Source organism: Erythrolamprus reginae, chromosome 7 (assembly GCF_031021105.1).
Source record: "Erythrolamprus reginae isolate rEryReg1 chromosome 7, rEryReg1.hap1, whole genome shotgun sequence".
NCBI lineage: Eukaryota > Metazoa > Chordata > Lepidosauria > Squamata > Dipsadidae > Erythrolamprus > Erythrolamprus reginae.
Window position 1 is genome coordinate 53401795 of NC_091956.1, and position 27524 is coordinate 53429318.

The following is a 27524-nucleotide window of genomic DNA, read 5'->3' on the forward strand; positions in this document are numbered from 1 at the left end:
TACCCTGGAGGGCCAGGTAGATGTTTTAGAAAAGAGGTGGTCCTTCCAATAATTTGATCCCAAGTCAGCTAAGGCTTTAAAGACACACTGAATTGTAGCCAGAAGGAGATTGGCAGCCTGGGTAGCTCCCACAGAAGAGGCAACACATGTGCAAGTCTAGGATTGTGCAAAAATATTGAGCTTCATTCTCAATTAACTGAAGCTTCCAAATACTTTTCAAGGGCAGCCCCATACAGAGCATATTACAGTAGTCCAGACATGAGATAAGTAGTCAATTAATAAAACATAAGCAAAGAGGTTCATTTAGACTCTTAATAGTTAACATGTTTTGCTTAATTTAGAGTAGAAATGATGCAATATACTGATTATACACAAAATAAAAATATGGTAGGAAAAGATTCTGGTCATATAAAATATAGGGTGCGTTCCAAAAGTAATGCAATTATTTTTTTAAAGTAATTTATTGAACAGATTTGCACAAACACTTAAAATTCTTCAAAGTACTGTCCTTGGGCCTCTACACATTTTTTTCAGTAACTCTGCCATGACCAGTACGCGCCCTGGAAGGCGTCTTCGGGGACCTCTCGCAAGGGCTTTGTTACGGCTGGTGGATCTCTTCTATGGACTACCAAGTACTACCAAGTGGTGGGTTGCTCCCAGTTCGTCCCAGTTCAGTGAACTGATAGCAGTGGGAGCAAGAAGCTCTACCCACTCTCCTGAGATGCTTCTGCATATGCGCAGAAATGTTGCATGTGTGTGCCATTTTCTTGAAAATGTATCAGTTTTTCTTTGAATTTTCATCAAGGCAAGGCAAAAAAAACAACAAGAGCAAAATATCAAAAGACTGGTGCTAGCAAGTGTAGTTTTAAGAAAACACACTTTGTAAAGTATTGTGTTTGGAAACAAACCCATATCTTCTCTTAAACACATGCTAATAGTTGGTTAATCATGGTTAAAAAAACCTTTTCAAAATATTTGATGGAGACATTCAGAGTTTTGTTAGATAGATCATTTGATTAATAAAAACAAGTAAACAAATGCAAAACCATGTACTGGATCACTGGAAAGTATACAATATTCACATTGTTTTGGACCCAAAAATACAGAAATAAAATTATATAAGACCTATATATGAAAAATTCAAAAGGCCAATGTTTTTTATAGCTAGCATGTTGGAATTTGTATTTTCCAAAACAGTATCCAAGATATAATAGATATTATCATACTTTGTAGTACTTTCAGTGGGTAATTATTAACAAGTCAATAAGACAATTCTTACATTGGATTATTTTAAGTAGGATTTAATATAACTCATAAAATTACTCAACCTATAATATTTTATTTCCATCCTACAGAGGCTAATAGAGTACTGGGCTGTTTAAACTCTTGGAAAGTGATCAGAATTCCTAAATGGGTCGACATTATATCTGACAAAAATATCTTTTCAAACCCTTGGCTGAAAGATACTTTTGTTCAGCAAAGGGCACAATATACAGTAGTCAACTCTGCTACAGTACTAAAGCTTCCCTTTCTTGCAGCTAACTTTTACGTGATGAAGCCAAAACTTTTAATTTCATACTTTATTGCAGAAGTTAGCATGTGGCTTCTTTTCATTTAGTGTTCTGTCTTTGGGTAAAGATACCAAGAGTAAATATGCATGATTATGAAATGCACAGAAGTTCACCATACTATGCTTTGTCCACATGAAACGAACAGATACATTACTTTAGGGATTCAAATTATTGGAAAGTCTAGGCCAAGATTGTTGAGACCCCACTAATTCTACTTCGAAAAACCCTTGGGTACTCCTGTAACTGTTAAAATAAGTAGATGAATAAGCAGTTGAAACAAATACTATTATTTCAAATGCGATGAGTTTAATTCTTTATTAACTGTTTAGTATTTAGGGCTTATAAATTTTCTTATCACTGGCACTTCCAGGGATAATGAGTCACAAGCAGCTGGGAGGAATCATAAAGTTATTTCAGTGCCAGACACCAATATCCTAAGCATCCTCATATAATTTTTTAATACCAAACCTGGAACCTGAGAATCTTGGAATGAAAGAAGAAAGGCTATAGGAAACTCCTGGTTAGCTTGAAGGCATAGTCATTGCGGCAACTAGCAAAAACAACTTCCATGTCAATTAAGGGCTACTTTCAAAGTTACTTTTAAAATAGCAAAGAACACTTGTCATTCTATGAGTCATCGAGCACACAATAAGAATGATAAGAAGTATATTAATTTCCCAGCAATGGAGAGTATTTATTATAACTGAGCTTGAACAGAACACTGTATCATACTTAATGAAAGGGTCACATAGAACATTTTATTTTAAAATGATATGCTTCTATTTTCTTCTATTTTTGAGTGCAATGGAACAACTGCCAGGTTTGTTCAGATTGCAGCAGTTATCCATTAGCTTAGCTATTTATTTATACATTTTATCAATCTACCTTTCTTCTACCAAGCTGACTTGGAGATGGATATATTTTAAAATGATAAATACATTAAACTTTGTTTAAGTTAGATGACATATTTTCAAATGAATATAATTATCTACTACAACTGAAACACTACTAGCATTGCATATTCACATTATCTGCATCTTAAGGTGAATTTGTGTGTATTCCATTTTTAAAACAACTTTTTAAATACATCAAAATTGTGCATTAAATATAAGGTTTTAGAGTTTTCATCTGCAGTTCTGAGATATAAAAAAAATCTACTTCCAAAATGAGGTATTATTACAAATGAGATATTATTACAAATGTTAGACAACCAAGAGAATTTGATTTGAAAGATTTTAATATATAGCTAGCTATGTGCCAAGTCCATTAGATATGAACTGGAAGAATTTAATTCGTATATCAATATAAATAACCATTCTAGATAATCAAACTGTTGCTTTAAAAAATCATCAGGATCACCTATATATATTGTTAAGATAAGAAATCATACTTAAGGGAAGCAAGGATTTAATTCCCATCAGTTTTAATTTTTAAAACATGTCATCTTACCTGGTCAAAACTTCTCCATCAACCTCCCCCCCTGCCTTTTGCCCGCCCCCAACTTAATCTCCATTGAAGCTATTGGCAGGCAAGCTACTCCCACTGCTTCCGTAGCACGGCGTTGCTCAAAGAGTCACCTGAAATCTGAAAGGCTTTGCTGCTTTCATTCCTGCTCCTCCTTGTTCTTTTATGCCTTTTGTTGAGAAGATTGGCAAACTGCTCTTTCTACCAGTAGCAGCAGATACTGCTGCCGTCTGTCCCAGACGAAAAAGGGTTGCTGGAGCAGCAGTGTGGAAAAATTGCTTCAGCCTAACTGAAAACAAAACACTTCACTGTGGCATCCTAAAAGCTCTCAAGCACTAACTAGTGGCAAGCGTTCAACATTGACCTGAAAATGTACTTTCCTCTGTGCTTCGTTCCAGGTCAGCAAAGGAGAGAGAGCCCAGTTCCGTTCAGTGCTTCCCAGCACTACAGCTAAGTCAGAGACTGTTTAGTAGGACGTTGTTTACATTCTTTCATTCATTTTATTTCTGTTCACTCATAAACGCAAGGGGTGGCAGGATATGTAAGAGCAGCTTGATAAAAGTGGCAGTAAATGTCAAACTTTGAACAATTCCTAAGAGGTCAGTAAGGAGCATGCATAAGCATGCCAGCATGCCTATCGTCCCTGTCCAATTGTTCCCTCTTATCAGTACCAATCTTATGTATACAAAAAATGTTATATCTATGTACAGTATATTACAAATACGTATTTGACAAATAAGTAAATAAATAAAAGTTTTAAAAGAGGCTGGAACAAACATTTTTCCCCCTAACAATGGTGTAGTGGAGATTGCAAATAAATTAAAACAGGGCTTTTCAGACATACCTGTCTCTTTCCACATAGTGACTCTGATTATGCATATTTTACTTCACGTTATATAAAGCCAGGAATAATGTGAAAAAGCCGTGGTCAACAAGACATTCATTGTATGAAGTGCACACACACACACATTTCCTACCGTTCTAATTGCTGTTGGAATTCCTGATTCATCAACTGGCCCAATTCCTGCATAATGTGGCGCTTTAATGACTGTGACTTTCTTTTCTTCCTCTGAAGTCCTACAGATCGGTATGGTGGTGGTCGTGCTGCTGCTGCTGTCACCGCCACCAACAGTGTGTGCATGCTGTGAGTACATCTCTGTGGATTCTACAAAGATAACATAAGGCTGAACAACTGCAGATGCCCTGCTTTGCCTGCATATCTGAAAACATATTTTTGCAAGGCAAACGTACACATATAGATGATCTTCTCTGTACTACTAGACGGAAAGCAGCACAAGGACACAGCAGATCTTAGCTCTCCGGGTCTTTTGCTTCAGATGCTGGAATGTTTCTACAAACCAGAGCAGATGATTTGGGCTGCGAATGTCAGGATGACCACCAGGTAGCAACAAAGAGATAATCTTGTGAGACTATCTTGTGGCCATCCAGATTTTTGCAGCCTGAAACTGGTAACCTTAAATTCACAGCACCACTGTATTTCTTCACAAAACACAATTGGCTGAGTTCTAATTCATAAATCACTGTTTACAAATCGTAATGGTTAGACCCAGCATAAATTCTAGACAGATGGAAGTTTGAATAATAGGAAGGGGAAAACATTTTACAATGACAAAGTCCTAATAATGAAACTTTACTTTGAACAGAAATATCAATAGGCAGAACAGTTGCTACTAAGGGTTGTTGTGAATAAAATTTATTTATTTATTGAATTATATTATTAAAACTATACATCGCTCTCACAGAGGGACTCTTGACAAGTAAAAAATATTAAACCCCCCACTTTCTTTCTCTCCTGCTATTTTTTTTTAAATACAAAACTAAATCTGAGTTAAGTCACATATTCCCACAGAAAATTTTCAAAATTGCAAGATAGATTTGATCAGAGGCAAAATGTCAACATTCTCATTTTATAGATGACTAAGACCAATCAGCACAGAAACAGCCATGACAATCTGTTGTTAATGTTCAGATTTAATTGTAACATTCTTATTCCATTTTTTAAATATAAGTATCTTGTTGATTTACATAAATGTCTCTCATAGTTCTAATAGAAAACCAACCTATTTATCTGATTTGAGGTATGTAATATTTAGTTAATGTTTATAGTTAAACTATTAAATTAATAGTAAGGCTATTAATACATGACATCAGATCTTTTGTTTATTAAAATTTGCAATCTATAAATAAGATAGCTAGGAGCATATATGGTAAGACAGTTTAGGTTTAGCATGGATAAAATGTCTAGATATCTGGGCTTTTCTCCAAATATGCATAATTCTAAATTTAGAGAGAAAGAAAAAAGGAATGTGTCTCTACAGCCCCAAAATAGCAAAAACTGTCTGCCTTTATCATAAGAACTTAAGGCATAACCAGACATAACATCAAGTGTATAAATTCAATTAATCTATAGAGTTTTAAAAATGTAAATATAATCTGCAGAGAGATAGAGAAGGTATTTTCGGAAGCTGAGGCGATAATTTAATCCTTCACTTTATTATAACTGTAGCAAAAACTACAACTCAGAAGCCCTGCTCATAACAGGAAGGTTATTTAGAAACCTTTCATTACATTGCTACTATATTTTGACATATGTCTCTAACTGTATGTATTCAAATGGTTCCTGCCATATTTAAAGCTCTAAATTATAATGCATAAAATGGAGGAAAAAATTGAAAATACAAAATCAAAATCAAAAGGCATGAGAACCCCAAATCTAATTCTGTGACCATTCAGTGAGGTACAGTAGAATATGGGTTTATAGGATAAAAACTGGCAGTTCAGTGGAAGACAACATTGACTGCAGCAGGTGGAGCAGAAAGCAGTGGAACAAAATATTCCCTTTCGCCATGTTCTCATTTGTGCACTCACAACACAAGCATGCCTTCCTTACTTCAAATAAAAATAAAAATAAAAATATTTTCTCCCTTCTCTGTCCTTCAAATTGAAGAACAGAATCAAGGTATATAAATCAGCTAAATTTTGCCACAAATTTCTTTGGAAAAAAGAGAGGTGAATGACAATGACTGGGAACAATGACAACTAGATGTTATGCTTGTTTGGTTTTCTGCTGACTTAGGGATGGGGGGAGTCGGGGAGAGAACATTTTAATTTAGCAGTGGTCAATGATCCAATGTATGAGTGAACTGAACTGTTTTGAAATGTTCTCAGGAATGAAGGAACATAAAAGTTTATGAACAAATCTGTTGGGTTTTTTGGTGAAAGTTGTACTGAATAACACTTAATATTTCCCAAATAATAAAAACAAGGATTTTAAAAAGAAGAAAAAATCATCATCATGGTAGAGTCTGGGGATAGGGTACAGCAATTGATGGAGGGAATATTAAAAGGAAACTCTGTGGGACAGGATTCAATAGAGTGAAATTGCTAGAATGGCAAACATGCATAGTTCACATTACAATATTCTCTGGCATGGATTCAGTAGTTTTACTTAAACAATCTACAATATGTTCCACTTGATTTAAGTTCAGCTTTATGAAGAAATATTTAATCCAATTGAAATAATTAATTTCAACAATTAAAAAAACAATTATTGGACAACAGTTGTCATAAATTCTTAAAGGATACGTGGACCAATAATCTTATTTTACACCGTGGTGGCATGGATACAGTATGATATATTTAAAAGTTTCACACAAGCAGTATGCTTTCACTCTCAGTGACCAAATTTACATATTCTTAATGCCAAATGATCTAGATAGAGTTTCTTTCCAGGGATTTTTGTAGAAATATATTCTGGCTGCCACAAATTTTCTGTTCCAAAGGTCAGTATTCTTAAGTCATTTGGAAGCTAAGAAAAAAGTGGCAGTATGTGAGAGTTTTCTACTGCCATTATCAGTAGGTCTGATGGCAAAATAGCAACAAGAGCTGGAACCTATTTTGAGAAAAGTGAATTATGAAGCACTCTGTGTGACGGAATTCTGCTATAATTTCAATTTACATTCTTATTAATCAGTGACTAATGCTTATGGATTTAAACAAAGTGTCATTTTTATTTGCATTCCAAACTCACCCATTGTCCTGCTCTGTTGCAGGAGAGAGGAGCTTGAACTGAATGAGACTGGTGGAGAGTATGCCAAAGAAGGGGAAAAGGGCCTTTGAAAGTAACTCATTGGACTGGTTGCCAAGCTAGAATTCCCATTCACTGTTATCTGAGCCTGAGAGGAAAGAAAGAAAACAAAAACAAAATCCAATATCATATCTAGTCATATGCAATACATCTCTGAAATCTGAAATCCACCATCAACATATAAAAGATGAAGGAGAGAATGGTAAAATTCATAACAGTAGCCAGTTTTCCAGTGTTTAGCTACAATCCATAATCATTCCTAGAATTATAGGGAAATTAGTTTGTTATATGTGGACACCTATTTTTTTATCAAAAGCTCATGATACTTTACATAGGAATTAAATTTCTCTTTGTTTTATCCTAGAGCAAGAATTGCATAAGAGTCTAGTCTGAAAGAAGCCAACTAGCCCATGGTTTCTCAGTAAGTTTGTATGGCTGAGAGCAGAGTTGAACCTAGATCTTCCCAGTTTTAATACAACACCTTAATCATTGCATTACATTAGGTTTCACAAAGGCCTCAGTTAAAGTAAGATTTAAACAACTGCTTACAAAAGGGGATAGTTAAAATTGTTCTTTCCATTCTCCTGAAGATCTAACTTTTGTTTTTCCTATACCTGATTCTATTATTGACTTGGAGTCCTCCAACCAAAAATACCCATGGAAGATAACCAAATTAATTTCAAGTGACAAAAATCAATGACTTGATAGCAGTGAACCATATGTACCTTTTTATAAGAATTTAAACACTGCCTGCTGGATTCTGCAATATTTCTACTCTTTTTTTTTTAAAGAGTACCATCCTTTTAGATATGCTTCCATTTATTATGATTGCATTGCTGCAAGTTTTTCAACGTTAATAGGTTGCTATTTTTTTTTAATCTGGACAAGCTTTAGGCCTCAAAATCCTTTTAAAAAACAGGAAGAATTGAAGGAAGATCACTTTGAGTGATGTGTCACTTTGCTCTTCTCTACATTTCTATCTGTGCAGATGGAATTGAACTTGTACTTGAACTTGGGTTCACTTCCTTCTACGTAGCGTGGCTGCACCTTGTGGGCACGCACGCACTTCACATGTGCACACATGCACAATAGCAAAAAAAAATCATATATTTTTTTAAAAGCCAAAAACAAGATGGTGATGCATGCCCCGTGCTGGAAACTTTTGTGCATGCACAGAAGAACCCCCCATCCCAAATTTAAAAAAATTCTCCCAATTTTTTTTAAAATGGTAGCTTCCATGGACCAGTACCGACTGATCTGGTTCCATGACATCACCAGCGGGTTGCTACTGGTTAGGGCGAACTGGGAGGAATCCACCTCTACTATGATACATAATAATGAGGAATTACAGCATGTATACAGATATTTAAATTTTCCAATGTAAATACATTTCATTGGAAAAAATTGCCTCTACTCTCAACTATTCTGGTAAATATGGATGTTCTACAAATACTGGGGTAACCTAAAAACTTTCAAGGATCCATATCATGTTATGGTCTTTGGTTAATACTGTTTTAACCTTTGATGGGTCATTTAAAATGTAAATTTCTGTCATTTGTAATAATTTGTTTTATTTAGTGTAATACTGGTCGTTGTCAAAAATAGGATGTTGGCCATGACATATTTCTGTTTTGTGTATTATTATTATTATTATTATTATTATTATTATTATTATTATTATTATTATTATTATTATAAATTTATTTGCCACATTGCAACATAAATAAACAGGCACAGATTTGATCGAAGCACTAAACAGACTCCTGTTTTGACACTAGTTTATGCCAGCCACACAGCGGTTAACTATAAAATGCAAAAAATGCCTGCAAGTTATAGGAATAAATGGATCCTATGCTTAAGTAGTTGTTCTAACCTGGGAACAATTTTTTTAATTCATTTATTGGATATTTGTCTCAACTTTTTCTCAGTTTTATGATACAATAAATGTGTTTATCACTCATTTAGGATTTTTTTTCTTTTATGTAAGGATTTGGACTTTTAGTCTGTTATCTTCTTTCATTTTTAAATATACAGTATAATAAAAGAACTTATATGCACTGCAGAAATTGAATTGTAAAATCATACTTTATTTCTCCTCTTTCTCTCTGACAGATACAGGGTGCGTTCCAAAAGTAAGGCAATTATTTTTTTAAAGTAATTTATTGAACAGATTTGCACAAACACTTAAAATTCTTCAAAGTACTGTCCTTGGGCCGCTACACATTTTTTCCAGCATCTGCCATGACTGGTACATGCCTTGGAAGGCGTCTTCGGGGACCTCTTGTAAGATCTTTGTCACGGCTGATTGGATTTCTTCTATGGATGAAAAATGGAGTCCTTTCAGGGCTGGGAACAAAAAGAAGTCTGCTGGGGCGATGTCAGGAGTATAGGGGGAGGGGTAGCATTGGCACCTGGTGTTTGGCCAGGAACTCACAGACTCATAGCGCGTTATGGCAAGGCGTGTTTTTTGTCCATAGAAGATATCCAATCAGCCGTGATGAAGACCTTGCGAGGGGTCCTCAAAGACGTCTTTCAGGGCGCGTAACGGTCATGGCAGAGTTGCTAGAAAAAATGTGTAGAGGCCCAAGGACAGTACTTTGAAGAATTTTAAGTGTTTGTGCAAATCTGTTCAATAAATTACTTTTAAAAAATTGCATTGCTTTTGGAACGCACCTTGTACATATGCACAAACACAAGCGCACATTCAAAGGGTAGTGTTAGTTTAGGGGGGAAATTTTACTTAGAATCAATTTTATGCAGTCAGTGATTATAACTAATAGTTATCTAAGTGTGTACATTTGTGCTCTCCAAATATTTTAAATTCCATTATAAGGGCATATACAGATTTCTCAGTTTTTTCTCATTCGTTTACAACCTGGCTAAAGATTCTGTACATATAAGCCAGTATTATGCTGTAGATTTGCTTACGGTATATTTTAAATACTATTCCTCTTTAATATGAGGGACTGAAGAATTATAACCAGTAGATTTATTCAGGACAGTTGAAGCAATTGAAGCAAGAGTGTGTTGCGGTGAAAATTTGACACTGAAATGTAGATAGCAATGACAAACGTCTCCTGCTTATTCTATGCAGATCCCACCTGGCAAGAAGCCCAGTTGATATTCCCACCTGCCCCTTGCATAACCTTCTCGCCAAACCCAATTTTCTAAACATTACTGCTGGTCATTTTTATACCTTTAGCTGGCAAGGAAGAGAGTTAGATGTGGGAGGGAGTGAAAAACCAAGATGCTTTGGTTTTCGGAGAGGGATGAGGAATCCAGAAGATGTGGGATGAGTTCTCATCAACAGAAAACTAACCCCCACAGTTCAACACTATAATTGCAGCAATTTTCTGAATCAGGTTCCAAGCAGATTAATTTTGGAAGCTAATCAGCTCAGAGTTACAAGACAATAAAATTACAAACTGAACATGTGCAGGTGAGCAGTTGTGCTTTAAGTTTCTACCATATTTCTGTTACAATCAAAATTAAATCTTTGCAAATTGCAAATTGGAGTGAGATAGCATACTAGTGTCAGGAGATAAATTTATGCATTCCCCAGCTATAAAAAGAGATTTGAACAGCTTTTGCAACAGTTGACATCAGGACCCATAGCATTCCCCAGAGCACACAAGGTGGACAAAACTGTTGTTTTTGACTTTTTTTTTTGCTCTGAGATGTTTGGAAGATTGAGGGGCCAAATGAGTGCCTTAAGTTATCATCCTTTAGTATTACCCCCAAATAAGAATGATTTTCTTGTCTGAGGGCAAAACAGTGCCTTAATACCTTTTCACACCTCCCTCAACCTCAATACACAGAAAAAAATGCTGTTGAACTTTTCAGTACCATCCAGTCTGGATTGCTTCAGTGGCTTTCCCCTTGTAAGTGCAACCTCCTACCGTGTTTCCCCGAAAATAAGATACTGTCTTATATTAATTTTTGCTCCAAATGTTGTGCTACGTCTTATTTTCAGGGGGTGCCTTATATTTCTCAAATAAGACAAATTCACAGGCAGAAAAGCTGACACCCCCAAAGAAAGTTTACCGTACGGTACACTGATTACGGTACGGTACCTATCAGTATGGCACCCACACACACAAATGACGGCACTTATATGGTACAACAGTATACTCCCGCTATTGCAGCTTCTGGCCACCAGAGGAACTACAGTCTATGCACTGTAGTGGAGACTGTAATGGCGGTGAGACAGCAGCAGACAAAGCGATGGAAGGGGCCAGCAGGGGATGCCACATTATTACAGTACCGCTAGGAACAGCTTTGAATGGTACCGTATGTTTTTCCACCGTACCATATGTAAACTTGACAACGCCTTATTTTTGGGGGTGCCTTATATTAGCAAATTCTGCAAAACCTCTGATATGCCTTACTTTCGGGGTATGTCTTATTTTCGGGGAAACAGGGTAGTTCTAATTGACAAGCTAAAGAAACAACTGTTTTCTGTTTCACTGATATAGTAAAAATCACTATTTTGGAATATTGGAATTATGTTTCTCCCGCCGTTTTCCTTATAGCATGGGAAAAGCTCAAAATCTTTACAGAACAATATATCACCAATGATCAGTATGCCAATTACCAAAACTAGCTTCTTTTCCACCTTGACAGCACGGTTGAACAGAACAGAACAGAAAAAAGGAAGGATAATTACATGAGAGCTGGCAGCAGTGGAGGTTAAGGTGGTGCCATCAGACGCAGCAGACGTCTGGCTCAAGGTTGGGGAAGGTGTTTCAGAACATTCAGTAGTATCATAGTTACAGCTCTGTAGCTCATCTAGCGTGGCAGCAGAGAACTCGCTCACTGGCTGGGAGGAGAACTCACTCATGGCTGACACAACAGAGTCAGTTTCAGTCTTGTGGAGCAGAGTGTCAGGTACAAGGAAGGGGTATGTACAGGAGAACGGTGAAAGGGCCGGGGTTCTATAAATGTGTGACGGCCAGAAATCATCACATGGTGGTAAAGGAAATGATGTTGCATGGGTGCCACTGTCGGGTGAGAGAGAGGGCTGGTGAACCGGAACCATGGGAAGAGGAGGAGGAGGAAGTGGTGGTGGTGAGGGAGGCAACGGTGCAGCTTCAGCTGACGTTTGTCTGTGTGTCTGGGAAGCATTTACCTCCATCACATTGGCAGTCACTTTCTGGTTTCCAAGCTGAATTTTGAGAAAAAAACAAACAATCAAAACATAAGAAAACATATTACTAAAATTGATTTTTAAAAATGTTTTCCTTTAGTTGTGTTCAAGAGTATACGAAAAGAAAAAAAAGACACACACACTGTGTGTGGCTTTTTCCAAGCTTTGAAAATAAAAATCAGATAGAAAAGAAAATAAAGTTTATTTTAGAAGAAAGACATACTAAGTGAATTTGTCAAGCAGCAATAGAAGCAACGCCAGAAACTACAGTGTACTGAATAAACATTTATATTCATTTCCTAAGCTTATATTATTCAAGGTTTTATTTAAATTAAGTTTGATTAAGCTTAATTTATCACTCAAATTAGAGGGACTTTTTTTAAAAAAAAAATACCCAATTGCACCTTCTTTTTAATAGAAATAAACAAAAGAAGCCCCAGTTCATAAAGGACTCTTACATGTTTTCAACTTGGGCATGAAAGCAATGTACTAGGAGTGTACAAATTACATGTAATTCTTAAAGACTCAATGGCAAAAAGGATCATGATACTCATCACTTTCATATATAGAAGTTTATGCCATGAAGAAGAAATTATAGTCATTGATAGTGGTCTCCTGCCATTTGAATCTGGATAAATTGGGGGGGAAGAGGGAGAGAAACATGCACACATATATAGGTTTATCCTTTTCAAATTCCATCTCAATCACTGGATGAGGGTGGTGGAAGGAAGAAAAATCTGCTTGTAACACCAGGGGGCAAAATGAAGTCCCCTACTTTCATTTCCCCTTCAACTCATGAAAGTTTTCAATACACAATTAACAAAGGGGAATGGTTTCACTGCTTATTTAGACTGCATGGAAGGAGACAGCATGGAACAAGCTGTTTCCACTAGCTGAAAGTTTTGTCCTAGATATCTTTCCCATTATTAAAATATTCATTGGGAAGTATACTGATTTCTAAGAGCAAGACCCCCAATCCTAAATTTCTGGCTTAACTCATACATATTACTATAGTAGGAGCCTAATACTGCTGAGGTCTACATGACTTGACTCAAAATCAACTGATATTGGATACTTATATTGGATAGATGTGTGTGTAATACTAATATGCATTGAAGAAAAAGTTATATATCGGTAAGTACATAATAGAAAAATATTTCTAAAGGAAATGATTCTTTGGGAAGGAGATGGAAAACAGGGGTGAGGGACTTTTTTATTTGTCTTCTCTGAAGACATTTCTGGGAAGGATCTATTCATATTTAATTAGTATATGATTACAGGGGTTACTATACATATATTTGCCTCATCAAAATAATTATACTGCACTGTGTATCTGCTTTTTATATACACTCTGTTTTGTTTAAGGAAAGTGTAGAGATTTTAGAAGTCAATGTTAAACTGGAAGGGTGTAATGAAAACTCCTAATGATCTAAGTCATGGTTATAATAAAGGCCTATCATTTTCATGATATAATTAAATAATATATATTATACTGGGAATGAATAAACAAACTTGCACTTTGATATTAATTTTTCATTCTCAAAGTCAGTACTAAACAAATAGATAAAGTGGTTGGTGGAGGACCCGTTGATAGATACCAGTAGCAGGAATATGTTCGGTTATTACTTACACACTATAAATCATACATAGATAGGAAACTGCTCTTGATTTTCTATTATAATATGTTCCCCAAATTTAGGAACTGTGAGATTGTTTCAAGAAATACGAGCTTTTATATACAATGTTTTATAAAGTAAACAATACATATTCTCGCAGAAATGGTGAATGTGCGGCAAATATGTTTAGTATTAGCACAAATATAGCTTTCCTCAACACCTGAAGTGGTAAAAGATGAAATAAGAAGACAAATGTAGCTGAGATGCCATAATCCAGAAGTGTGGGAAAGCTATGACCTTATAATATTACTACTTACAATTCCCCATATTGTAAAACCTCTTACACTACCTGTGCTGGCTGTTCAGCAACATCTATGGATACCGCTGACATAGTTGGGGATGCAAGTAATAGAATGGTGGTTTGCATGATGTCCTCTAGATTAGAGGCCCCAGTTTGCATAACATCACATGTACATGGTTAAATTAAAGCTAGACATTGACAGGACTTGTCCTTATTAGAAGAGTGCTATACAAAGCATGGGTTTAACAAAGATTATTAACTTAAACTAAATCAATTCTATCTTACTAAAATGATATTTGGATTAAAAAAGAACCCTGAGTGATGAAAGCCAAAAGGGATGGTAGGTGTGAACATTATTGGACTCTCTGGGAATTAACATAACATATGGAAGAGGGAGACTGGAATGCAAAAGGAATAAGTGGTAAAATCATAAAATAATGGAAGAAATTAAAGAAAATTAAGGAGACCTAGGTAATAGATTTGAGTGGTGATCTGATCTTATGGAATGTTGATGAATTCATGCAGGGAAACAGAGATATAAGTTTAATTATGAACAGAAGAGCTGAAATGCATGTCATAAAGTATGAAGTGATGTCATCTTGGTTGTTACGGATGCAATAAAATAGTTTCTACAGACTGTGATTATAGTTGATTATCCAATTAATGTTTATAATTGAAGAACCAAATATAAATCTGCAATTATGGAGCATTCTGAATGAATATGATCTAGGGGGAAATTATTTATTAGGTGACATGAATGATGAGTGAGGAAAAAACAGAGGAAAAAAATAGGAAACTTCTAAATGAATGAAAAATGTGAAGTGTGTATCTTTTCTTTAAAATGGGTTTTAAATATTTGGATTAAGTATACATATACTTATATGTGTACACCACAAGGAATTGATATAAATTTTAAATGGTTGATGTGATTCTTTAAGATGAATGACTGAAAGAAATGAAGGATACAAGAGTGATGATTTTTTTTCATTGTGGGATAGACACAATGGAGGAAAGGAGTTAGAGTGAAAGAAACAAGACTGAAACTATAAGAACAGCAAGAAATAGTCCTGTAAACTAAAAACACATTAAACAGATCTACAAACATGATGAATGGAAAATTGACATAAGTAAAGATGACTCTTGCTTTGGTTAGGAGTCTGGTCTAGATTTCCAAGTCTCCTTAAGACCTGTGAATCCTATGATTTAATGAAAGACAATCTTAACACGGCTCTTTTATTTATCCCCTTCCTAATAAACCCTATATGATTTGGGGAGATCCTGTATCCTAATTTGGACTATAAAATAATAAATTTACCCCAGCATCAATTTCTGCTATTTGTTTTGTCCCTTCAGTGCATATAAGGAACAGAGTGGAAGGAATTGAGTGGTGCGTATTTGCTCATATAAACTGAAATCCTTGGAAATTCTGGCTTGTTGGACTTGTGATTCCTTTACATTTTCAGGCTACATGAAAAAAAAAAGAATTCAGCATACTATTAAAGGTTTTACAATATATTTCTATACATTGCCTGAGACATAATCTCAGCAGGTGGCAGCACCTAGCAGACCTTAACATTTGGAAGCTGAACAGGGGTGGATCTAATTTATGTTTGATTGTGAGACCCTTGTGTTCAATTGTTTGACTTTTATGTTTATATTATACTGCAGCTATGGATTAGATCATCTGGGAAGTTGATCAAATATATTGAAATTAGGCAGTAATATTATTTTGATCTATTTAAAACTATCCCTGAAGTTCTCACAAAATTTCAAAGGATTAATAAGCCTCACGTAATTTGATGGCAGTTAGAATTAGGAATTCCTTTTGTGTTTCAAATTTATCTCCTACACTTTCCCTGAGGAGGTGGACTGCAAATTTCATGGAATTTCCTTCCTATCAACTTTCCAAATGCATACTTTTTCTCCCTGAAAAGAATGTAAGTAGTTAGAAGGTAAGCTTTAGTTGTCCTCTGTTTCTAATTTTTACAATTAGTATTATAAAGAGATGCTTCAACTTTCTTTGCTCAGTTTAGATTCCTGGGAATACAAATGACTTCCTCCAATAAAATGTTCAAAGCATTATGAAGTTTATTACTTTTTACAGTATACAATATCTGCCAAGAAGTGATCAGCAAAAATGATCTGCTTAGACTATAGTAACACATAGCAAATGTAACCTGTAATTGTTTCCTAGCAATACATCTTTTATTTATTTACTTATTTACTTATTTATTTATTTATGAAAATTTATATGGTCACCCAACTCACTCTCAGTGACTCCTGGCAGCTTACAGCATGGGTCACCTTGCTGTAAATTACCTTTGCATGAAAATGTAAAATAAAAGTAAGATAACAGTCACTTTAAGTCACAAGTCTTATATATCAAAAAGATAGCCCTCTATAAGATTACTGCTTGGGAAATTATAGACACCAAAGTCCAAAATCTAATCCAAAACATACAGAATCTATTTGGGCAGTTCATAAATGTTTCTCTAAATATCTACATTGAAATATATTTATCAGGTTGCTTGATAAAGTTTTCATAAGCAATGAAATTAAGTTTACCAATACAAATGGTTTACAGATATTGTGAACAATGAATCTCCAATTTTACCATAAAATTCAGATGCACAGCATAGTGCAAGGTAAGTGAAGACACCACATTGCTGGCCTTGCTTCAAAAGAACAAGACAAAAATAAGAATTTAAGATGAAGAAAGTGAACTGATTTTTGTTAATTAATGTATAGAATAAAACAGCACACAAAATTCCTCTTTTAACACACACACACACACAGACTTGGGTAAAAATACCTTGTAAAGAACTAATCTCAATTTTTTAAAATGAGGTTTATTAGAATGCATGAAAATAATAGGCACAGGCTTAATTTCACTTCAATAATGTTTGGGAGATGTTATGCTTTTTGATAATCATGAAAAACTGGCCTATATAACTGACTTGTGGTGGTGACTGTTGGACATCTTGCATTCTTAATTATGTTTTTTTTCCCTCCCCAGAAGCTGAACTATTTTATCAGCTCAATGATACTTCCGTTATGGTGCATCCAAATCAAAGAGGTTCCTTCTCTATGTTACACACATAAATCTTAATAATAATGCTAATGATAAGCTGTAAATCTACCCAGGAGAGTTCCATACTAATTATGGGATTTAAACATTGCATAGGGTCAAATCAGTGGTGGGTTGCTACTGGTTCTCACCGGTTCAGTGAGCTGGTAGTGATGGGAAGAGGCTCTGCCTACCCACCTGGACATCATCAAAAGCGCTCTGTGCATGCGCAGAAGCATTGCACAAGCACAAATCACCCATGCACAACCACAAGCTTCCATTCCCAAACCGGTAGCAAAGGTAAGTAGAACCCACTACTGGGACAAATATACAATGCAACTCAGGAATGCAGAAAATAAACTTTAAAAAGGTTGTTGCAAAAATTCTACTGCTTTTTGTAGCTCCATATGTAATATCTTTGTAGAAAAAACCTCCATAGCCCCAGAAATATCCCAAGCTACTATTAGTAATAGACAATACTTAAATGAATTTCTTCAAACAATATAGCAATTCTGTGACACAAAGACATCTTAAATTATGCCATTCCCTTCCCTACATGTAGCTAACCAGATATGTATCCTTCTAAAATTGTTTGGGATTTTTAATGGCTGTCTATATGTTTTGCAATGGGTGACCTCTCTACTTTTCAACTTGCGACAGAATTCATTAGTGGTTTAGCTGCTGATTAAGTAAGAGCGGTTTTCCTTCTTGTTAATGCAATGCCTAGTTTGAGATATTGTTTGAAAATATTTTGAACTCTGCATTGCTACTAAGATGACACAGAGGAGCCCCATCAATCCTGGCTAGTATACCAAGCACTACTTCACTTAATTATAAAAATCCTGTAATAATGACTTTTTTTTAAAGGAATATATGTACAACATTGCAATAGTTACCAAAACTAGCATAAGCACAGTATTCAACCAGCAATGTTCATATTATACATAGCTGTAATTTTTATATTCTTATGATGAGTTATACAGAATGTCTTTTTCATAAAACAATATGTATTTTTTTAAAAAATCATTCAAAATTTAAAACTATCCCATATTTATTTTGTCCTTAAGTTATATGGCTTCCTAACTTTGTTTCCCAATATGATATATTCGTGCCCTTTATTTTCTCCTTACATGAAGAATATAAGTGCAATTACATGTACACAGTTTTTTCTGCCATTTTGTCTTTTTTTGATTTCTGCCATTTAGATGTTATCTACTAATGTCTACTAATAATTTCTACTTCAGTATCTTTGAACCAAAGCAGGATGTAAAAATATTATAGGTACTATATCACACATGAAAAGCTTAAAATTTAATAATGACAAACTCTCATATGGATGAATGACCTGGGGCACTTATTCAATTTTACTGAAATAATGTTGAATTTATCAGACTTTGCCATGTACCCATCCCATCAAAATGAACAAAAATTGAGAAGTTTTTAATGAACATTATGCTTGATTGGGTGACAGAATTGCTGAACTTATGACTTGGAAATTGGAAAGTGGTGATTCATAGTATACTGAAGCGGAGAAATACACAGAAGTGATTCCAGCAGTTAGTATTAAATGAAATTGTTATGAATCCTAAACTTTAGGTTTCCTCATCGGCCCATTATATATAATAAACCTTAAAACTTTTTTCACTTTATGCAATAAAATGGAAATGCAAGAGTGATGCCAAAAAAAAAAAAGAGAGAGAAAATAAGCCTCATTCAAAAGTGATTTTTTTTCATGCTACCAATGGTGCTGGAGGTTATGTGTGCCTTAATAAGGGTTTTTTGTGTGTGTGGGGGGAGAGTTTTGAAAACCTGTGCAACATTTGAAAAGCACTAAAAGTAGCTGCTCACTGGAATGAAATTCTCCAGGGAATAGAAGTAAAAATATGCTCACTTGCTTTTTTGATGAACTGTGTGAGCCACAGAATATGGTATTTTATTCATACCAGTTTCCAAGAAATAGAGCAGCATAATGAAAATGCTCAATTTAACTTTCTGCTTAGATTAATCCCTTCTTGCTCGTTTAAACATTTCTCTGTCAGTTGATACATCAATTTAGTTGCCTTCAGTTTCCTGAACAGCTTGACCGGGATCTAAATTGACTCTCCTATGGAGATGGGAACCCTTGTCAGCTGAAAGTAAAGGAGACTTAAAGGATTTAATTCTGAAGGTGAAAATGGAAAGTGAAAAATCTGGGTTAATATTAAATATGAAGAAAACAACAATATATTTAATCTGTAAAGAAATGTAGTGGATAATTTTATTTTTGGGGGACTCAACAATATAGACAGAAAACATGCTAAAGATGTAGAGATTAATTTTCTGGAGTAATGAAATAAGGAACTTAAGACAATAACATGAAAGATAGTGACAGTTAAATTGCAATAAAATATTAGTTACACCAATGATCTTTCCAGTTGAAAGATATGAAATCTGGGCACTTAAGAAAGAAAAAAAATGGAAACATGAATTATGATTCTAAAGTCAGCTACCAAGAGCTACATGAACCTCAGGAAGACCAAGTCAACCAGTCTTGAACCAATAAAAACTGACCACTCATTTGCAGGGGTGGGCTGCTGCCCAGACTGTGGGGAACGCAATGGGGTAGCGAAAATGGAGCTCTACCCCAGAGCACCCAATTTGCACTGAAAGATGTTGAAAGAAAATGCATAAGCCATGACCACATTGGGGTAGTAAAAATTTTGGTGGCCCTTCACTGCTCCTTTGATATGATAATTAGATAACAGAAACTTTAAAAATATCATGACTGGGAGACTGAGAAAAGAATAATACAAGTCAATAGATAACATTGCATATGGTTATGCAATGCAATAACATGATCAAAGAAATTATCAGAATGATCTTGGAACAACTAGGAGTTAATTTGAAAGATGATCAATATGATGAGCATTTTTCCATGCAATCACTAGGCACTGAGTCTGACTCAGTGGCATATAACTTAATTAACTATTCTTAAATTCCTTCATTCATGAAAATTGTTTATGTATTATTTCCATTTAGCTGTGAATTATTCTTCTGAGAAATAATAAATCTCAGAGTCAGACATTATTAAGTACACTTTAAACAGAAAGTATTAAACAACTTTAAAATAAGAAGTGTGCCAATTACTGAACCTATGAAACGATCCTGTTTTTAATCAGTTATACTGTATTGATTAGTCTGGTATTTTCTCATTGATACATACATAGGAACTGTCTAAAACTTGTACTTCTCTGCCAAAAATCCTAACCACTGCAGTGAAATATGCGAAATATGCCCACATCCACTAGTGTGTGTTATTGACAATCAATTCCTATTCATTCAAATTCAATACATAAAATACTATTTAGTGTGCAACCTTCCCTGGAGAATTGAAAAATTTACCAACAAACATCAAATATATGTGTGTACCTGCCTCCTCTCTCTTATCACTTCAATGCAATAAAAAGAGAAGGGTGAGTGTGTCTCCATTTTAATAGTGTAGGTACAGGACACAGACATCTTACACAGCAAAAGTGAAGCACTGTTCAAAATACTCCTATACCAAATATTTCTGTCAAATGTCATTGATTTTCTAGTTCAGCACAAAATCCTGCTTCTTAATGAAATGCCATATTAATGTGTCTCCAAATTTTTAAATGCAAATAACTGTGAGTGAAAGGGATGGCTGGACTTTCCATGTAGACATAGGAGAGCAGAGATGCTTTCAATATTGGCATAGCTGCCAATTAGTGATAGCCCAGAAAGTTTATGATCTGTTTTTTTGGTGGAGTCTCCTTTCTATTAATCACAACATTGCTTTATGTAGAATACAGGAACATGTTCTCTTTATATGACTTTTTATATTCTTTGTCTCTCTTCTTTCCTTGGACTAAGATGGACTCAAAATGTGTTTGGAAATAATAATAATTAATATTATTATGACAGGTAGTTTTACCCAGGATTTGTGGTCATTGTCAGAACCATGTGAGTACACTAAAGAGAAAAGAGTTAGGTGATACAAGAAAGAGCTAAAATTAAAAAGACAGAGAAAGAGATAAAGATAATATACCACATGGCATTGCGCAGCTGGAGCATCAGACATTTGTTGCATATTTTCTGGTGGCATCTTTGAAGGGTCTGGAGAAAATCTAGATGGATGATGTTGGCATTCAGGTGCTGCTTTACAATCAGGGATGGGGGCTATCTGAATCGAGAGAGATGCTTTGTGTATCTCAGGCACGAGGTTACAGACAGGTGAGGCAGACCTCCATGGAACTGCTGAGGGACCACCAGGCTCAGGCATTTGCTGTGTATGAGAAGGAACACTACTAGACGCATTCTGTGCCTGAGTTAATTTCAGGGTAGAAACTCTACGTTTCTGAGGCTGTTTGTGGCCTTGAACAATAGTTCTAATGCCAGCTATTGTTTTTGTGCTCGAAACCGAGGCCAGTGGTTTTGTGCTTTTTTGTGTGCAAGGCATTCTTGTGTTAGACTTTTTAGAATAAGTTGTCCTCTGAAGAAACTCCTTGTTAGTAGAGTAGTTCCCGTCAGAATATGGTTTAATTTGTTTGGTTGTTATGGAACAGGAGTTACTTCCACTCTTCTTCAGATTAGATATTCCAGATCTACCAAAACTTTTTCTCCTAGGGGGTAGTGGGGGTGCCTTATTTGCCAAAAGCATCCACACAACAAAAGAATATTACAGGAGAAAGAGACAAAGCAAAACGTTAACAGGAAAGTAAACAGAGTTGTCTTTTAAAATCTAGGCACTAATAAACGTAAATGTTGGCATAGCAATCAGCGCTTCTTGAATCAAGCTGCAAAATACAACATTCCAGAAAACATATTATTTTGCTAGATGGAAAATTAGCACATATTTATTGATATTTTACATCTCTACCTTTAAAAATGAAACTGAGTCAAAAGTAGCTTTTACTTAATTTACTGCTGATAGGATGGCAGCAAAAGCTCTTTCTGTGTAACAACAAATTTTTACTTTTAGAGAAAAACTACTAGTTATCAGAACTGTTAAGGCAGAGAGGAAAAATGCACATGCATGGGATAGATCATGCAAGTAAAACTATTCTGGTGCAAATTTGTATGTGTGTGCATGCACATACAACCAAAAATTATTAATTTCCTGATTTACTTAACAATTATTGTATGCTGCCCATCCTGCACCCTCTAGGCAGTTAACAATGCAAATAGATAAACTACCTCCCAAACCTCAAGTATATATAAATACATATAAAAAATAACTTCCAATAAATACAAATACCATAATCGTGCAAGCCTCCTTCCCATTAAAGAACACCCACTTCTTGTACATGATGAAAAAGGTAAGTCTTCCATTTCCCCCCCTGAAACCTTGGAAAAATAAAGTGGGAAGAATTTCTACCAAGCAAAGTTTGATAGAGTTGAAAGAGTGAGAATGTCCACCTTTGAGGCTTGTCAGGTGACATTTTGAAGACACAGGACCTGCTGTAAATTGTTCCTATTTGTATCTGAATGGTTTGGCAGAGGAATATAGGAGAGTATGGTCCCTCAGACACCAGGTCTGAAGATACATAGGATCTTAAGAATAATAACTACATCTTGAGCCATAGGTAGAAGCCAGCTGTTAATCAATGTAACTTGTAAAGCACCTGGGTAGCTTGAATATGTATTGAGATACATCCATTTCTACCCAGGCCACTGCAATCTAAAGCAATCTAAAGTTCCTAATTGTTTTTCAAGGGCAGCCCAATTATAGGATGTTAGAATAGTGTTATGCACTGATGGGCTGCTGCTGGAATGGCTAATTGTGCGCAGCTCCAGGGCCCTGGAGCAGAGAGAGGGGGCGGAGCTGACGAGACAGAATCTCTCACGAGATTTCAGCTCATTTTTGCTTCCTGCTCACGCACGGAAGCAAAATCACACTGGGGGTATGCACGCAAGAATCCTCATGCTGCGCGCGCACCACACCGCTAGCAGCATATAAGAAGAATCCGCCCCTGAGTTATACCTCTAATGTCTAGGAGAACCTCCAAATTGTGGCCCACTTCTGAGCAGGAGATTACAGAGACAGAAATTCTCTGGAATTGTTCGGCCCAGAAACTCCAAACCGTTTCTTCTATTGAAGCATGTATTATTTCAATAAAACAACTGTTCCTAAATTGGTGCTGAACAACAAGTATCACATTTTCAAGACTAAGAATGATGGGCTTGCTGTTTAATGCCTGTGGAAGATATTAAATCAAATAAGATAAAGCAGGATTTCTTTTTTAAAGAAAAAGAGGCCTACGCCAGTATTTTTAATTTGAGGGACATTTCATCGCTGGATGCTTTAATTCAGAAGCAAATTTACAACAGGAGATAGCAACAAACTGTGTATAAGTTTGCTTTGTATAAGTGAGCCGGGGTGGCGCAGCCGGTAGAGTGCTGTACTGCAGGCCACTGAAGCTGACTTGTAGATCTGAAGGTCAGCGGTTCAAATCTCATTACCGGCTCAAGGTTGACTCAGCCTTCCATCCTTCCAAGGTGGGTAAAATGAGAACCTGGATTGTGGGGACAATAGCCTAGCTCTGTTAAAAAAGTGTTATTGCTAACATGTTGTAAGCCGCTCTGAGTCTAAGGAGAAGGGCGGCATAAAAATTGAATGAATGAATGAATGAATAAATAAATAAATAAATAGTTTATTTTTTGTCATACAACCAAGATGTAAATGTATGTCAGATGTATGTAAGTTAGGTGAGGATAGCATCCAGGAAACATTCATCCAAAGGAATGAATATCCCCTTCTCTTTCTGAAAACACATCACTGAAAGTGGGAGTGTGACTGTATACAGCTCCCTGTTTACCTGAGTTGGTGATTTCTTTTCTTGTAGGTTTGGCCGGACACTTCGAAAGCCTTTTGCTGCAAGAGAGGAGCTGCTAGTGTCTCCATTCAGTGTCTCTCTACTTCCAATGTTAAATGATCTCCAAGCTTTTATGTGGAAAGAAATCCAAGTAAATTTGTTTCTGATACAGAAATCCTTTGATAATGTAACAAGTGAAATCAGTTCTAGTTTTTTTTTTTAAAAAAAGAGAGATCTCCTTGAATAGAAGTGGTGGCACCAATGCAAAAAAAAAAATGAATGGATCTAAATACATATGAATCAGCATCATAGGACAGACTTTTATTATGAAGAAAAATGAAGAGGTGATGTTGGGTTCCCTACCATTGTTCAGCTGACACAGTAATTGTTTTGGCAAGCAGTATCCATAAAACAAAATGTCATAGATGACAGTAGGAATAGAAAATCATCACACATGTATATTATTTGTCCTTCCTTGTCCTCCCACGGTTCCATGAATGTCCTGACTCTGACTTTTCATAATAGTCCTTCTCAGTGGCATCTCCACCAGTTCATTATATAACTTGACAAAGACCGAAGCCTTTATCTGGAAGTGGAAATTCCACGTTCCATTTATAATCCTGAAATCCCATCACTAGGTATTCAGGAAATCATTAGGACTCAGCTAAAGAAAGGTCAAGAGACCTATCATAAATTTTGAAATAAAGAAATTAGAAGTGCTCAGGGAAAATGACAACTGTTTGATTTTTCCCTCCCTTATAAAGCAGAAAATGGAATGTTCCTACACTTGGGGCACATTCAGACAGCTGGCTTAATGGGTTGTTGTTCAGGCTATGAGTCAGTTCAAAGTATATCAGCCTAAATTCACAGCTCATCACTGTTCAACCTCATTAACAATGCCAGTGAGTGGACTTTTTCTTAGGAGTGTCCTGTAGAAAATAGATAAGGTGCTAAGTGTCCTTGCCAACAACAAAAAAATCATTTTTCTAATGGAGAATGGGAATAAGATAGACGGCTAGATCAGTGGATTTAATCATGTGGGAGAATCTGACCGAAGGAAGGTTGGGTCTTTCCTAGGAGGAAAGGTAGGTTGGGGCTTTCTATTTCAACTGATGTGATCCATCTTGTGAATTACCTGCAATGGCTGATCTACAATGGTAATACAATGAAAGCCTTCTAGTGGGCTAAGGGGGGAAGCAGGACCTGTAAAACAGGAAAGGTTTTGTTTTCCTGTTTTAGTGGAAATTAGCAGCCTCCCACCTGGCATGGAATACCTGTAGCACCTGATACAGAGAATCTACTTCAGTGTTTCTGGGCAACTTTATGGCAGGTGGCTTGGAGCCAGCCTGGGGAATTTTGGGAGCAGAAGTCGACCTTTCTTAAAGTTGCCAAGATTGAGAAACATTAGTCTGCACTGATGGTTCAAATCATTTACTGGGTGGGGTGGGGTGGAGTTGATGAGCAAGACTGCTTCTAGTGATGGTAGCTCAGTGTTAACTCATTGTCCTTGCCTTGTTGGAAAAAATGCCTTGTCAAAAAAGCAAGAGGTTTGGTGTAATGCAGGCATACATTCCACACCAGAAAAAAAAAATCATAACTCGTGAAAGCAAGTTTCCCAGCTCTTCTTGTCATCATCATGGTTGTCATCAAACTTCCACACATACTTTGTATGTATCTCAGGCTTGGGTTACAAAATGGAACACACCAATTTCCCACTGAATCAGAAATCTCTGAAGTCTGATGGCTTCTACTATGAACTGGGGGCTAGAAGAAGACTTCATCAGGAGGGGATAGCCTTTAACATTAGTTATAACAGGAAAACCTCAGAAGACGATAGGGGAATATGTATATTAGTTAATCTGGTATGATGGCAGTCGCCAATAACTAAAGGGTATACTTTTCAGTTGGTAACTATCTGAAGGATGAACAAGATAAATGGCTCTTTTGCAATAGTTACCGTATTTGGTAGCTTTCATTACTACATTTAAGAGTTACAGTGCAATGCTTAGAATGCTAATAATTCACTGCTCACTCCAGGAATTCAATTGTGAGCAGCTCAAGGTTGATTCAATCTTCCATCCTTCCGTGATCAGTAAAATGAGGACCCAGCTTTTCAGGGGCAAGATCCTTTCCGTGTATCACTTAGAGGGAGCAGTAAAGAACTATGAAGTGGTACACACATTTAAGTGCTATTGCTATCTTTAAATCTATCTTTGTGGTGGGTATAAGAATGAAGTATACATCTAAAAATGCCACATTATTGACTTGGACAAGATGACAGTAGAGAAGACCCAAATTAATTATAAGGAATTTTTCCAAGAGTTTTTGCTAAAAATAAAACAGTTAATGCAATTCTTTTTTTGCTTTATACTGTTTTCTAATAACAAAAACGTATCAGCCACTTTGTGTTGAAATTACTGGCTGCATTCACATGACATTTTGGTCCAGGATTAATTTACCTTACTTCATTTACTCAATAAATCCAATTCTGTGGTCTGATACATTTGCTAAAATGTGATCAACAAATGTGGATCAATGTACTGTGTAAATGTTGAGTCCTCTTTGATGAGTTGACTGGATCTAAGCAAGCCACTCAGAATTAGAAGAAAAAGCTTCAGAAATATAAAATGGAATGCTTAGAGTCACACATTCACAAGGTTTGTTGTCCATGGTAAGATCATTCTCAACGTTAGTAAGATTTATAGGAAAACAGCATTAGATTAAAAGTATGCCTTGCTTATTCCATATGCATACAACATACAGTACACATTTTGTAATGATGCAAACATGAAAACTTGTGCATTGTGACAATACAAATCCTGGACTTCTGTACATGTATCCTGGTAGAAGAATGTTAGCCATGGTGCATCAATGAAATGCCATGACAGACATTTTGTTATGGATGCCTATACAAAAACATGCAATATTTTAATTTATTTATTTTTTAAAAATTACCTGAGTCTGGTGAATGGGAATCAAGTCCTAGAGAGAGTAAATACTATAATTAATATATGGGAAGTTTGATTAGGATTCTTACAATTTGTTTTAGTCTCTGAAATTCAGGGAAATTTACTTACCAAACATAAACTTTAAAAAATATTACAGTTTGAAATACCTATTTTGGGAACAACTTTCACTGGACTCAGTGAGTTGTACATGAAAATAACCAGCTTCTTTTGATGGTTTTTATTTTTGCTTGGCCCAAACTTCTTTTTATTTATGAGTTCAACAACTTGGTTCATATACAGTATATCCTAATCCACTTGTCAGTTTGCATACAAAACTGAGCCATCAACCAAGGTTTAACTACCACCACGGTGACAGGAGTAATAATATTGATCTCTGTCTAAAATATTACTCATTACCACTATATTTTAAACACTTATTTATTACACTACTGTTTCAAAATCCAAACTCTCTGGCTAGATTACAAAGA

The 27524-nt window shown here is 35.7% G+C and overlaps 1 protein-coding gene across 19 annotated transcripts in view; it reads right to left on the reverse strand.

Annotated features, from left to right (window-relative positions):
* Positions 1-27524, reverse strand: part of SORBS2 (sorbin and SH3 domain containing 2) — a 203065-nt gene that overhangs the window by 70121 nt on the left and 105420 nt on the right. For 10 of the 19 annotated variants that reach the window (XM_070757535.1, XM_070757537.1, XM_070757536.1 and 7 more), the window contains 6 exons: positions 27044-27070; positions 24092-24216; positions 21322-21915; positions 11810-12307; positions 7087-7231; positions 4013-4200 (listed from right to left, as the gene is read on the reverse strand). In XM_070757535.1, coding sequence (XP_070613636.1) covers positions 4013-4200; positions 7087-7231; positions 11810-12307; positions 21322-21915; positions 24092-24216; positions 27044-27070 — 1577 coding nt within the window. The remainder of the gene's footprint in view (positions 1-4012; positions 4201-7086; positions 7232-11809; positions 12308-21321; positions 21916-24091; positions 24217-27043; positions 27071-27524) is intronic. The other 9 variants (XM_070757547.1, XM_070757544.1, XM_070757543.1 and 6 more) reach the window with 5 other exon arrangements.